General features: G+C 35.7%; 1 protein-coding gene across 1 annotated transcript in view; it reads right to left on the bottom strand.

Annotated features, from left to right (window-relative positions):
- PPA2 (inorganic pyrophosphatase 2) overlaps positions 1 to 14458 on the bottom strand; it is a gene marked incomplete at its 5' end in the record, with an annotated part of 101588 nt that overhangs the window by 9561 nt on the left and 77569 nt on the right. Inside the window, 2 exons of the mRNA XM_079701696.1 lie at positions 4461 to 4530; positions 13183 to 13268. Coding sequence (XP_079557822.1) covers positions 4461 to 4530; positions 13183 to 13268 — 156 coding nt within the window. The remainder of the gene's footprint in view (positions 1 to 4460; positions 4531 to 13182; positions 13269 to 14458) is intronic.

The following is a 14458-nucleotide window of genomic DNA, read 5'->3' as shown; positions in this document are numbered from 1 at the left end:
GGAAGTCCTGAGTATTCCTTTCTGATTACTTATATATCTCCTGTGTCTGTAATAATGTCTTAATTTTAATTTTTGATATTTTTATTTATGCTTCTCTATTTCACTGTCTTTCCTGTAATAAGTTTGTCTATATTATTAGCCTTAAAAGAAGAAAACCCAGCTTTTATTTTAATTGATCCTTTTCATTATCTCCTTGTTTTCCATTTCATTAAATATTTGCTCTACTCTTTATAATTTTCTCTCTTATAATGTAAAAAGATAGAAAAAAACAGAGTGCTTGTTGAGTTAAATGTTTAGCCTCTCAATTTTCTTTCTTCATTTCTGCTGTACGGTTAATTTCTCTCAAAAACTTTTTTGCTGCATCATGCAAGTTTTGACATAGAGTGATTTAGTTGTCATTCAATTTTAAATATTTTATAATTTTTCATAACTCATTGTTTTGAGGCATGACTTGAGAAGTATTTTTAGTTTCCAAACAACACAGATTTGGGGTTTTTTTCTTTTAATATTTTTATAACTGATTAGCAACTTTGTTATACTGTTGACAGAGAAAGTGGTCTGCATTACCTCAACTCTTTGGTATTATTTTCCAACTCTTTGTGGTCTAACATATATTCAATTTTTGGAAGTGTCCACATGTACTAGAAAAAACAATGTATTCTCTAATTATATATATATTAGATAAAGCTTGTAAATTTTGTTCCCATCTTCTCAATATATTTTCCAAATAATACTTTATATACAGTAAAGGATCCTAAAACTAGCATCTTAAATCCCAGAATCAATTGTCATTAAATATCAACTGATATTAGTTCTGAAAGGAAAACTACATGTGTATGCACACACGCACACTCATGTGTGCACACACATACACAAACATACATTCCTTGTTCCCTATAAAGGCTCTGAACTTTGTTCCCTGAAATAAAGCTCCAACTTCTGGTCATATAGTCTTCAAAAATTGGGAAAGAGTCCTACCTTTTTGGCTATAAAAAAGACACACTATCCAAAAAAATGTAATTGGGTGGTCCTGTGGTTGAACTACCACTGAGAGTTACTCCTGTTGCTGGTGGCCACACACTGTAGCCCGGACACCCAGAGTAACCAACTGCCTCTGTGGATCCCTAGTGTGTTCAGATCTAAGTAGCAAACCTTGTTTTTGACACAGCCATGCCTTTCATGATTGTATATAATTCAAACATCTCTATTTATAAACAAAATCCAATAACCTTTCTGACCATTTCAGTTCTCCTTATCCTCCTCAGATCAGCTATCCTTCTTAAGATCTCTAACCTAAGTCTGACAAATTACTTCTGTAGATATTTTCTCTTTTATTTCTAAAATGCATCCAAACAATAGTCATCAGGGTGTTGGCTTTTATTTTATTTTTCTTGGTTATGGTGACACTATTTTTCCTAATTTAATTGATCTGTACATATTGTTGGGTGACTACTTAATGATTTGGGGGGGAGGCCTCAATGCTACTATATTTAATTGTATTTTGATCAATATATGTTCACCAGTATATGCTTCCTGCAACAGTTCTCCTAATCCCTCAAGAGATTAGTCCATTTCTTTTCTTTGTATACTTTAAAAGTGTATGTTCACCAAAGCCAATTACTTGATCCTAAAATCTCACCTAATTAACGATCATTCTGAATATTCTGTAAATATACATCTAGAAAGTGAAAACTTATATTACTATCTGGCCTTGTTTTAAGCATAACTTCGGGCTTATTTATTTATTTATTTATTTATTTTTAAAGATTTTTTTTGATGTGGACGATTTTTAAAGTCTTTATTGAATTTGTTACAATATTGCTTCTTTTTTATTTCCTTTTTTTTTTTTTTTTTGGCTACGAGGCATGTGGGACCTTAGCTCCCCGATCAGGGATCGAACCCACAACCACTGCACTAGAAGGCAAAGTCTTAACCACTGGACCACCAGGGAAGTCTCCAGACTCATTTAACATCTACACATCTGTCTTAAGATAATATTACCTAAGTTGATTAACTTGTTAGAATGAGTTCACTTATTCTAAGTCCACTAATAAACCTTGGGGTTACAATTTGTTTCCATACAGGCCCAGGACTGATGTGGTCTGAATATGATCAAGTTTGATGAACGACTTTAATGTCTTAAGTTATTCTGAGCAAGCAAAGGACAAACAAAAGCTGACAGTACTTTGAAGTCAGTGCAACATTCAATATATAGCAAAATAGAGAGATCTGGGAATATATACTTAAGTAATGTTGAGTCAAACATCTCAATGTGGTTCTGAAGAGATAAAATGCCAAGTCAAAATGCTCTGACTACAAAGAATGTCATTATTACAAGTTGATAAAATTTTCAGGAGAAATTGTTACCTAATCTGAGCTCCTGAATCACTAATGAGGCTGCTAATAGAGCAATTCTTTGACTTACAAATTTTTAATGGTGAAACCCCATGTACAGTAAGTTCCACTAGAGCTGATGACGAGGGACTGCTTTCTCTGCATTTTGATTTTCTACCATAGTTTTCTCAGTGAAAAATCAGTATAGCACCTTCTTCATTATTATGAAACACAACAAAGCCACCAAACCATGTAATTAAAGCTGGATGTTAATGTTTCTGAATTCTAATCTTGTTCCCCAAATCAAACTATCCAGATCATATCCATGTTCTCCAATTATTATTTTTTTCCGAGGATTTTTTCCTACTAATATGGTAGGAAACAACTTTTTTAAAAAGATGTAAGATTGAAACTTTATTCTTACAGCTAATTTTAAGACAAGTATCTATTATATCTACCATTTATAAAACCCAAACTAAAATAAATGAAATAGTCTTAATCTGAGATTAGTGGGAGACTACGTGAATAAAGTTTTTAATTTGTTTTCCTTAATTTTTTTCTTAAAGAATTAATAATAAATATTGAAGAGAACTAAGTTCAGAATGTAATGACACAGATATAAAATTGAAAACTTGAAAAAAAATACAACGATATTGTAGCCTGCATTACTGTCATGGCTCCCCTGCATCTTCCTTTGCTTCCCTAGCCCATTCTCACCAACGCAGCCAGAGTGATCTTGTTAAAATCTAAGTCAGATCATATCACTCCTTTGCTTAAATCTCTCAATGGTTCCTTCTTATTCAGAATAAGAAATGAGATTCTTAAAGTAGTCTCTAAGGGTATTTTACAGTGTCTTTCATAATAATTTGCCTCCATTTTCACCCCCAGATCCATGCATTTCTGATCTCATCTCCTCCTTTCTCCCTTAGACTCTTTCTACTCCACCAGCCACTGTGGCTCCTCGGTTATTTCTTGAACATGTCAGGTACCCACTTGACTCATGGCCTTTGGGCTGCAGCATGGAATTCTCTTCCTTTAGATAGTCACTTGGCTCAGTCCCTTACCTTCTACAAAACTTGACTCAGGTCCGTTCTCCCCTCAGTGGGGCCGTTCCCTACTACTTTTCAATCACTACAACTCCCATCCCACTCCTGGCACTTTATCTCCTCTTCCCTCATTCATTTTTCATCATAGCATTTATCGCATTCACAAACACTATATATTTCACTTGTGTATTTATTTATTATCCATCACCCCAACTAGAATGTTAGCTATATGAGGAAAGAGGTTTTTGTGTCTTTTAATACTGCATCCCCAGCACCTAGATCCTAACCACACATAGCAGGAAATAATTAAATAAATGACTAATTAATGGAAAAAAAATTCAAAGCAGCCATTGTGAGCAAACATTTTTGTTGTTCCTTAAGTAAAGATCTAAATTCACTAGTTTCTATCTGATAATTAAGAGAAAAAAATCCCCAAAACCCTTAATTTATAAATGGGATTTCTAGCCTAAGATCACTCCTGAACACACTTTACACAGCAACATTACTTAATTATCTGAATTTGAATTTTCCTATTTAGTGGTTTCCAAATCAAGCATTACTTTGCTAATAAATTCAGTTGCCTCCAAGCAGCATTATCACTAAGACATGTAAAAATCCGAGGATATCTTCTTAGTTAAGAGAAGGAAAGCTTGTGAGGTAACCAAACTAAATGGGAAAAAAAAAAAGGAAAAGAGATGTATTTATTTCATTTTTTTGAGCCAAAATGCACCTGTGCCAGCAGCCAGTCACAATTTAGACACTGGATTGTGGATAACTCACGGGAACAGGTCAGTACAGAGGAGAGCAAATGCATTCAAACAACAATAAATTGGTGAAAAATAGTATCATATGAAATCAGTTAAATGGTTAATGTACTTTAGAAAATAGAAATACAACTAAAAGGTTTTAAGGTTTTTAATCTAAGTTCCCTGCATGAAAAAATAATTTTAATGTTATTTTTAAACTTTATGCTCCCCAAAAGCCTTGATACATTTCATCGCTAGATTTTTTCAGAATTTCTGCTAGACTTCTCCATGACGTTTATAAGAATAAAGGATGCCTTGAATATTTGTTCCTTACCGATTCAACTAATGATCTTGCTTCCTCTTGAGAGCAATGGAAAGGGCTATCACATACCTGCACATTTGTGCTGGAGAGGAAAAGAGAACAGTATTATTAAACAGGATAAAAAAAGGAGCAATTACCAAAAAGAAAACCAGCTCTCAAATACTTTACATTTGAGTGTATGATCCCAGCCAACAGTTACTGAGTCTCTGGATCTCAGTGGATAATAACACATACACACACTCTCTCTCTCTGTCTCTCACTCACTCACTCAAAAGGAGACAAGAGACCTTCTAATGTAGAATGCTAGAGCACTGCAGAAATGTGATTAAGATACCCTGAAAAAGGACCTGGATGAATATAAATTAGGACAACTCAGGTCTTCTACATTCTTTCAGGCAAAGTTATAAACATAAAGTGCTCCATAGCATTGCACTCTCCAGAATTTAAAAAAAAATCAAATGATAGTATACAAATTTAAATAATCTCCTGGTATATATAAAAGGCTGTTCCACTACCCTTCACCTTTACTGAAGAAAAGAAAAAACAAATTTGACCCACAGAACGATGACCGTGAGGAAGAATTTTCCTCTAAGTGAGGTGATAAACACTGTAATTGGCTGCTGAAAGATGTTGTAGAATCTCTTTCTCAGATGGGTATGGAAGACTAAGCTAACAGTGGTGAGAGGAATCCACAGGAACATGAAAACTCAGTTTCTGTACAAGTAAGGAAGGTTAGCAAGGCACAGACAGCAGCTCCTCCCATGACCAGTAAAGGCTCTATAAAGTCCAAAGTCTTCCCACACATGCTATCTCCACAAACATGCTGCCCACCACGTATTTCTTACCTCCTAGATGAAAGAAAATGCATCATTCCCCTCAAACGTAATAAGTCTGAGTTTTAAAAATTTCATCAAAGAAATCAGATTAAAATGGATACAGAAAAAGGTAGTACAGAAGGGCATTAAAGCCAAATTAATTTTTCAGAATTGAAGAAATAAGTGATTAGCAGATCCCTAAAGGAGATAATTAATAGATGAAACACACACATGCACACACACACCCACGCACACACATGTGTGCTCTCCAAGTGGATCTAAGGGATGTACATTATCAAATTTATTTTGGCAATGGCTTTATGAAATATGCTGGGATATATATGATAAAAGATCTGTCTAGTTATTTATTTATCTTTTCAGCTACATCTGCCCATAATCAGACACTGGGTACATAGCAATTATGAAAGTGGTCATTTTGCTTTCTATGCAGACTCAAAATGTGGAATTTGTTTTCATTCTTGGCATAAGTGATGATGTTTGATGAAAGGTGGCATTATCATCTTTAAGACTAAACTATGTTATACTCTCTTTTTCACAGCCCATGTTTAAGTAAGCTAAAAACTGAAAAAGGTAAGGCTTTATAAGTTAGATGTTTCTCTAAAGAAAGTCAAAACTAAATTTAAAAGGAACAAGGCAAAAAAACAGACACTGAAAAGTCTTAAGTGCTGCTCTTCTGAAGAAAACATGGTGTATAATACTAAATATGCTATACACCAGCGGTCCCCAACCTTTTTTGGCACCAGGGACTGGTTTTGTGGAAGACGATCTTTCCATGGACTGGGGTGGGGGTCTGGGCGTGGATGGTTTGGGGATGATTCAAGCACATTACATTTATTGTGTACTTTATTTCTATTATTATTACTTTGTAATATATAATGAAATAATTATACAACTCACCATAATGCTGACAGGAGGCGGAGCTCAGGCGGTAATGTGAGCGATGGGGAGCGGCTGTAAATACAGATGAAGCTTCGCTCACTCGCCCGCTGCTCACCTCCTGCTGTGCAGCCCAGTTCCTAACTGGCCACGGACAGGCACTGGTCCGTGGCCTGGGGGTTGGGGGCCCCTGCTACACACAATGTTTTTAACATTAAAACTACACCAAAGTGAAACGTTCCTTGGGAATTCTGGGAAAATGGTGATGAGAGAACAGGGAGTCCTGTAAATAGGGTTGTCAGATAAAACAGAGAACACCCAGTTAAATTTGAACTTCATATAAACAGCAAATTATTTTTTAGTATAAGTATGTCTCAAGCAAACTATCTTTTTAGTATAAGTATGTCCCATGAGACATTTACATTAAAATCTGAAATTTAGATTTAAGGGGGTATCCTCTATTTTTACCTGTTAAATCTGATAACCTATCTCTAAAGTAATCCTCTATTCCCACAACAAAGCAAAACCATCAACAGAAATATTAGAAAAGAAAGAAAATATTAAAGCCAGCACTGTAAATTTTAAAAACTGAGTAACTTTTAAAATATTCTGTAAATTTAAAAAAACTGAGTAACTTTTAAAATATCCCTAATAAAATATCTTGACAAGTAACCAGCTAGAATCTAGGAAGCCAACAAGCTCTGTCATTTTTCACCTTGGACAAATTATTAGTATGGCTGTTTCAAGAATTAAATGGAAGGTATATACAAATGGACTTAGGAGATTCTTGAATGATATATAAGATATAAAAGAGGAGAGATTACAAAGCCCCTTGTTACTATTTCTCCAATAGCTCCCCCCCGCCTTTTTTTATAGCATTTTATTTTTACAAACAGTGCCATCCTCCTCACTAATATCCTTTAAGTTAATAAAGAATGCAATCTGGGTTGCAATATACTTTCCTCAGGATTTAAGGAAGTGATTTTTACTTTGAATGTTTGAAGGTGTAATAAAAGGCATGTTATCAAGAAACATTTTAATTTTTTTTTTTTTTTTTTTTTTTTTTTGCGGTACGCAGGCCTCCCACCGCTGCGGCCCCTCCCGCTGCAGAGCACAGGCTCCGGACGCGCAGGCCCAGCGGCCGTGGCCCACGAGCCCAGCCGCTCCACGGCATGCGGGATCCCCCCCAAAGCGGGGCACGAACCCGCGTCCCCCGCCTCGGCAGGCAGAGTCTCAACCACTGCGCCACCAGGGAAGCCCAAGAAACATTTTAATTTTATCTGAATTGTCCCTTATACAAAAATAGTTAACACTGACTCATATTATTTATTGATTCAAAAAATTATTCTTATGCCATGTGTTAGGGGCATTTCTAGATGCTGGGGATACAATGTTGAACCATGGAGCCCTCATGAACATTGTAATATTTAGGGTTCTTTCTAGCTTTCAAACTATGACTATGGCATACAAGAGGAGAAGCAGTATAACCACTTAAATGAAAGATGATGGTGCCTACTATAAATGAGATTAAAAATACTGACTGGGAAGAATGTGCTGCTTTCCTTTTTATAATAAGATACTAAATATTTTGTTCTAAATTTATAAACATTGTGTACCCTACACACAATCTTGCTGATCAAAATAAGCAGATATGACATTAGAACAAAAGATCAACAATACCAAAATTTCTATGCACAACCAAATTTCATTCACAAATAATAAAGATATATTAATAGCTATATAAAGAGCAAAATAAGTGATTAAATAAAAAGAAACAGAAATAGAAAATTACCTGCAAATAATAAACAGATACCTAAAAGATGAAATTTACAGGGCCAGCAATATGAAATTTTAGTAAAGAGAAGATTATTTTCTTCAAGACAATTTCAAATCAGACAAAGGCCCACACTCATTAGAATCCTCAAAGACAGTGCCCAGGATTCAGACTGCTCAAGGTTTTTCATTCTAAAGCAAAGTACTCAGGATAAAAGGAGAGAGAAAATTTAAAGAGATAAGAATGATGATTTGGGTCCATAACCTCCAGAGATTGTCAAAGAAAACTGACACTGAAGTAAATCTATACAAAGCTAAAAGAACTGGAGCTATCCGTATATGGATCAGACACACCTTCCTCTAGAAAGGTAAAAGAAACAACTTCAAGACATAAACAATTTGGAAGAATATATATATGAAAAAATATATATATATTTGAAATATATACATATTTTGAAAAACTTCATACATATTTATATAATTTTTTTCATTTAGTAAGCATGTTTAAACTACCTACTATATGCCAAGTCCTGTCACTAGGGCTAAAGTACCAACTCAATTTAGAGCATAAAAAAAGTAATATAACACTCCAAGTTCTACCTAGCAGTGATATGAGAGCACAGGTGAGGGTATAGTTAATTTTGCCCAAAAGAAATGAAAATACTTTGCAGAGGTGACATCTAAACTGCTTCCTGAAGAATGAGCAAGCATTCATGGAGGAAAGACAATGAAATAGGAGGAGATGAACAGGAGGCTGGAAAAGTCAGTTTAGACACACTGTTTAATATATAGAAGAGCTGGATTAGATCCTATTAATTGAAGGGAGCCACAAGAAGATTTTAAGCTTAAAAATGACAGTCACATCTGTATTTTTCAAAGATAATTCTGACAGTACTGTAAAGAATATGTTAAACAGGAGAGTAGTTGCAAGGCAAAACAATTTATGAGTAAAGAAATTAAAGCAGCTTTATAATTAGAAGGAAAATTGAGAATCAGTCAAAACTTGAAAAATTTGTAAGACGAATGGATCGGAATAATGATTAGTGAAATAAAACTAATGGGTGAAATGAACAGTGCAGTTCTGATTTCTTAAAAATAAGGTAGATACATAAACCATGATGAAGAAAGAGTGAGAGGAGTTGAAGAGTAAACCCAAATGGCAAAAAACTGTATTTCTCCTACAAAGAATTTAAAGTTGTTTTTGGTAAAAACAGAAATAACAAAATTATCTCTGCTAAAAAAAAATACGTAGCTTCCAGAGTAAACATTAAGCAGTGGGGAAAAGGAATAAAAATAACAATGACAAAATTTATTGTGATAAAGAGGATTATCAATTAAATAATTTAATAAATGCAGGGCTCCTGGAAACAGTAGAGTCACTACTGGATTTAAAAAACAACATCTAGGTACTTGCCTGGTGGCACAGTAGGGGTTAAGAATCACCTGCCAGTGAAGGGGACAAGGGCTCGAGCCCTGGTCCAGGAAGATCCCACGTACCGTGGAGCAACTAAGCCTGTGCACCACAACTACTGAGCCCGTGTGCCACAACTACTGGAAACCGTGCGCCTAGAGCCCATGCTCCGCAACAAGAGAAGCCACTGCAATGAGAAGCCCGCACACTGCAACAAAGAGTAGCCCCGCTCATCACAACTAGAGAAAGTCCGCGCGCAGCAACAAAGACCCAAGGCAGTCAAAAAATAAATAAGTAAATAAATAAATTTATTTTTAAAAAACCATTTATTTGTTGGCTTTAAAATATTATTCAGCAATTACTCCAACAAGTATTTATTGAGTGACTACTACATGTCAGGGATAAGGAATATAAAGATGAATACATCTTTATTCATCTACTTTTTTTTTTTTTTTTGCAGTACGCGGGCCTCTCACTGTTGCGGCCTCTCCCGTTGCGGAGCACAGGCTCCGGACGCACAGGCTCAGCGGCCATGGCTCACGGGCCTAGCCGCTCCGCGGCATGTGGGATCTTCCCAGACCAGGGCACGAACCTGTGTCCCCTGCATCGGCAGGTGGACTTAACCACTGCGCCACCAGGGAAGCCCTGTTCATCTACTTTTGAGGAACTTATACTCTAAAGGAGAAGAAAAACTCATAAAACAAGCAGTTAATTAATAAATGCAGTGATAGGACTACACAGGGGGGCAAGGAATAGAGTGTAATGGCACCTTAGCAAGCACAAGGCTAGGATGAGGGAAAGTTTCCTAGAGAAAGCAAAGTCAAAACCAAGTCTTAAAAGATAAGTCAGCCATTTCAAGAAGTGAGAAGTAAATCATGGCAAAGGGAAACAAAATGAGTATGGCCCAGAGGTCAATAAGAACATGGTGTTTGTGAGGAGTGACAAGTGGTTCTAAGTTGTTGGAACATGAAAAAAGAGGCAAGAAGTGACGGAAAATGAGGCTGGACAGGTAGCAAGTGCCAAATCCTGGAAGGCCTTGTTTGTTCTTCTAAGAGAAGTTTGGATTTAATGGTTCTAAGCAGAGAAGCTCATCAGAAGCCAGGGAGCTTTTAAAACATACAGATGCTTAGACTCTACTCCTCAGAGAGCCTAATTCGCCAGGTTTAAAGAAAAGGACAACGCATTTGAATTTTCTAACGGTTTCCCTGGGTAATTGTGCTGTACTATACGTTGTTTGAGAGAACTGCTGTGATAATGTCTTCAGTTCAGACCTAAACTGATTTGCGTGGGTATAACAGGTTAAAAAGGAAGGGGGGATGGTTTGATAATCAATAACAGAGTACACTGTAAGGAACTGAGAGAGAGAAGCAATTCATTAGGTAAAGACAAAGGAAAGAAAAATTTTATTAATATAAATATATTTTACAAATCAAGTAGTGGCAAAAAATAAAATATGGACAAAAATGAGTTAAAATCCTGAATATTTTGACTTGAAATTATCTAGATGTGTAAAATTTATAACCAGAAACTTATATCCTAAAAATTTTCAAGCTAAAAAAATTAATTTTATTGTATTCTTTGAAAACATAGAGGAAGAATAAAGCTGTTGAGAGAGTAGGTTTGAAGTCTGGCTTAAATCCATCACACAGTGAGACCTTCAATAGGTCACAATCTCTACATGGCCTCAATTTCCTCATATGTAAAATGGATATAATAATGATACACATCTTATAGGGTTCTGGTGAATATTAATTAGATAATACATATAAAACTCTTAGAACCTGAAAACTTCTAGAGTTCAGTAAATGGCAATTCTTACTGCTAATGTAATCCTTATCATTACCTAGGAGGCTACAGCAAAATGACTCCACAGAGCATAGAAATAAAGTTACCTTCACAGTAAAGATAATTAGAATCAGCATAGAAGGAATGCCATCAAGCTATAGAAAATCTAACCAGAGATGCTCTCTAGCTGTGCAGATCAGGAAACCTGGGAACCATACAAGTCCCGTTAAAGACTGCAAAAGCTTTTCTGAAAGTACCATTAGGAAAGAGAGGAAAGCAAACAGCAAGCAAATACCTCTTTGGACAATCAGAGGTCCCTCTTCTTAGAGGAGCCCATCACATTAGTATCTGACTTAGAATATTTGACCATAAAGGAGAATTCAGTCTATTAGTTACTAGGATAGTGAGGGCTAGATGACATTTCATTACACCCAGTTTTCTTGTTAGTAAGTTGTACTATTTATGTTAGAAACAATTACCTAAATTTTATGACTATGCTGAAAAAAAAAGAGTATTCTATCAATACATAAGAGGTAAGAAAAATGGGAGGAGAAGATGGAGTCCACAGTTTTACTCTAGACTCAGGAGAAACAGAATCGGAAGCTATAATGCCCAAGCATTTGCAAGATGAGCCTCTGATGACTTGGATAAAATATTCCTTGAGACTGCTTAATTCTTTACTACATATTACTCTATTCTAATGATTTCTTTAATGTCTCTCTTGATTCCCAGACTTTATGCCCCAGAAGGACAGGGACTCTATTGTATTCACAGCAGCAACCCTACTATCAGCACAGTACTTGGCAGTAGACCCTCAATGAGTATTTGCTGAAGAGTAAATGGCTTCCCACTTTTTCCTGATTCAAAGAGGACATGAAGATGGGTAGGACTCTGCTCTCCAGAAAGACTGTGTACTTTTGCTTCCTAGTTAGGCTTACCAAGAGTCAGTTGTTTTTGTTTCCAAACTTTTTTTTTTTTTTGCGGTATGCGGGCCTCTCATTGTTGTGGTCTCTCCCGTTGCAGAGCACAGGCTCCGGACGTGCAGGCCCAGCGGCCATGGCCCACGGGCCCAGCCGCTCCGCGGCATGTGGGATCCTCCCGGACCGGGGCACGAACCCATGTCCCCTGGAACGGCAGGCGGACCCTCAACCACTGCGCCACCAGGGAAGCCCTCCAAACTTTTTTTATGTCAGTGGTCTTTGGTATTACAATTTCATAATTAAAGCTGTAATTACGCCCATCAATGAAGGGAGTATGGAAAGAGAACTGTTTCTATGAACACCAAGTAGGCTCTAAAACCACTGAGGCTGTACACACCATTGAGGCTCTAAAAAGCCTCCATAAAGGTGAATCACTATAAAAACTTCGTATCAAATTAGGTGTGGTAAGACAACTGTAAAAGGATAGAAAAAAAGAACCCTAAAAATTAATAAGGGTTTTTAAGTGTAAGGAGTTTAAAGATTACAGGATTTGATCTTTACTTTCTATTATATATTAAGTTAGGCTATATATAATCTATATGTAATCTATACAGAAAAGATCTTAGCCCTATATCCACAGATTGATAAATGAATGTACACTTAAATGTTTTAAAGTAAAATAAAACGCTTGAGTTATATATGTTACTATTGTTTGGTTCCCCTTAATCAATTAGCTGGTGACCCAGATCATGTTGGATAAGAAGGCTTTTAACCGTTCTTACCAAGAAATGATGTGGTACTTATTACATAAATTAATCATACGTCTGCATGTTGAAAAGTCGCTGAAAATCCACCTTTGCATATATTCACGGTGCATTATAATGAAATGCCTCTTTACTTGACAGTATACCCCACTAAACTATAAATTCCTTGGGAAAAGCGGTCATGTCAATTCCTAATTTCATAGTGCCCAGCACTTGGTAATGCCTTTCAAATAGGTGCTCTGTAAACATGTTTTAAATGAAGAAACATTTCAATTCTCTTAAAAAAAAATCAGATCTGAGCAGTATCATATGGCTCTTTAGTACCAGTTAGTAATAAAATAACTCTACATAGAAAAGACAAGTCCTTACCAATTTATAGCCCCTCCAGCACACTTCTCCATAAGCAATGCTTTCCAACATTCATGAGTAGATTTAATAACTTCAAGAGCAAAAGCCTAGTTAAAAACCAAAAACAGACACAGCAATCACATCATTATACTAACATGGAACTAGTCATAGTATGACAGTTAATTATTAAGAACATGAGCTCTGTAGTCAGGCAAACCCGAGTATAAATTCTCACATCCTTATTTACCAGCTGTGTGACTTTATGCAGATTACTTAATCTCATTGTATTAATTTCTTCAATGTAATGAAGATCATCTAAATCAAGGGTTGGCAAACTTGGGCCTGTGGGCCAAATCCAGCTCACCATGTGTTTTTGTAAATAAAGTTTTTATTGAGCACAGCCATACCCATTCATCTGTGCATGGCCTCTGACTGCGTTAGTGCTACAATGGAAGAGCTGAGTAGCTGTGACAGAGACCATATGGCCTACAAAGTCTGTAATATTTACTTTCTGGTCCTTTACACAAAAAAGTTTGCCAACCCCTGAATTAAATCATAGAGTTGTTGAAAGAATAAATAAGATGTTGAATGTAAAGTGGTTAGCCTACTATCAATATCTTGCTTGTAAATAAGCATATACCTATTAATTTCATCATCATAAAGCTGTAAGTAGTCCAATTGCATAATCGTTTTAGATTATCCACTGTCTGAAGGTAGTAAACCTCGACATTTTCTAATTTTTTTCTTAGTATGAATTCATATAGTGTCTAAAAATGCAAAATCAACAATAGATATAGATCTAGTAAGACCATCTAAGGAAAACTTGCTTTATTTTTCCAAAGCAGAAAATTCTTTATATTTTTCCCCCAAAATGTTCCTAATTTTCCTTAAGTGAGAGATTACAGTCTAAAATAATAGTTTTATATTTATATTTTAAAATCCTAGACAAAGCCCTCAAGATCTTAAGGGTTCTTTTAATGTACCTTTAAAAAATACTGGGTTCAGCAATAAACTCTTGTATAACAAAATACTTATTGTACTTTTAAAGTTTTCACGACCATGGCTTACTCTACCTGCAAAACATACTTTATTTGTTAGTACCACTTAAAGGTTGGTTTATAATGTGAAACTTATATAGTGGCAGTAAGTTTAAAAGACATAGTCCATGTTTTTGACTTTAACTCTTTGGTCTACTTCCTCCATATGTGTCATATTAGAGCCACTTTCTGGTAAGTTTGTGGTTTTCTAATAGAAAAATCTTCTGACAGTAAGATAATTCAAGTGTTGTCTTAATTGT

The sequence above is a fragment of the Hyperoodon ampullatus genome (genome assembly GCF_949752795.1).
Source record: "Hyperoodon ampullatus genome assembly, chromosome: 1".
Classification (NCBI taxonomy): Eukaryota; Metazoa; Chordata; class Mammalia; order Artiodactyla; family Ziphiidae; genus Hyperoodon; species Hyperoodon ampullatus.
Note: the sequence above shows the minus strand (reverse complement) of the source record. Positions and strands in the feature narration are given on the sequence as shown.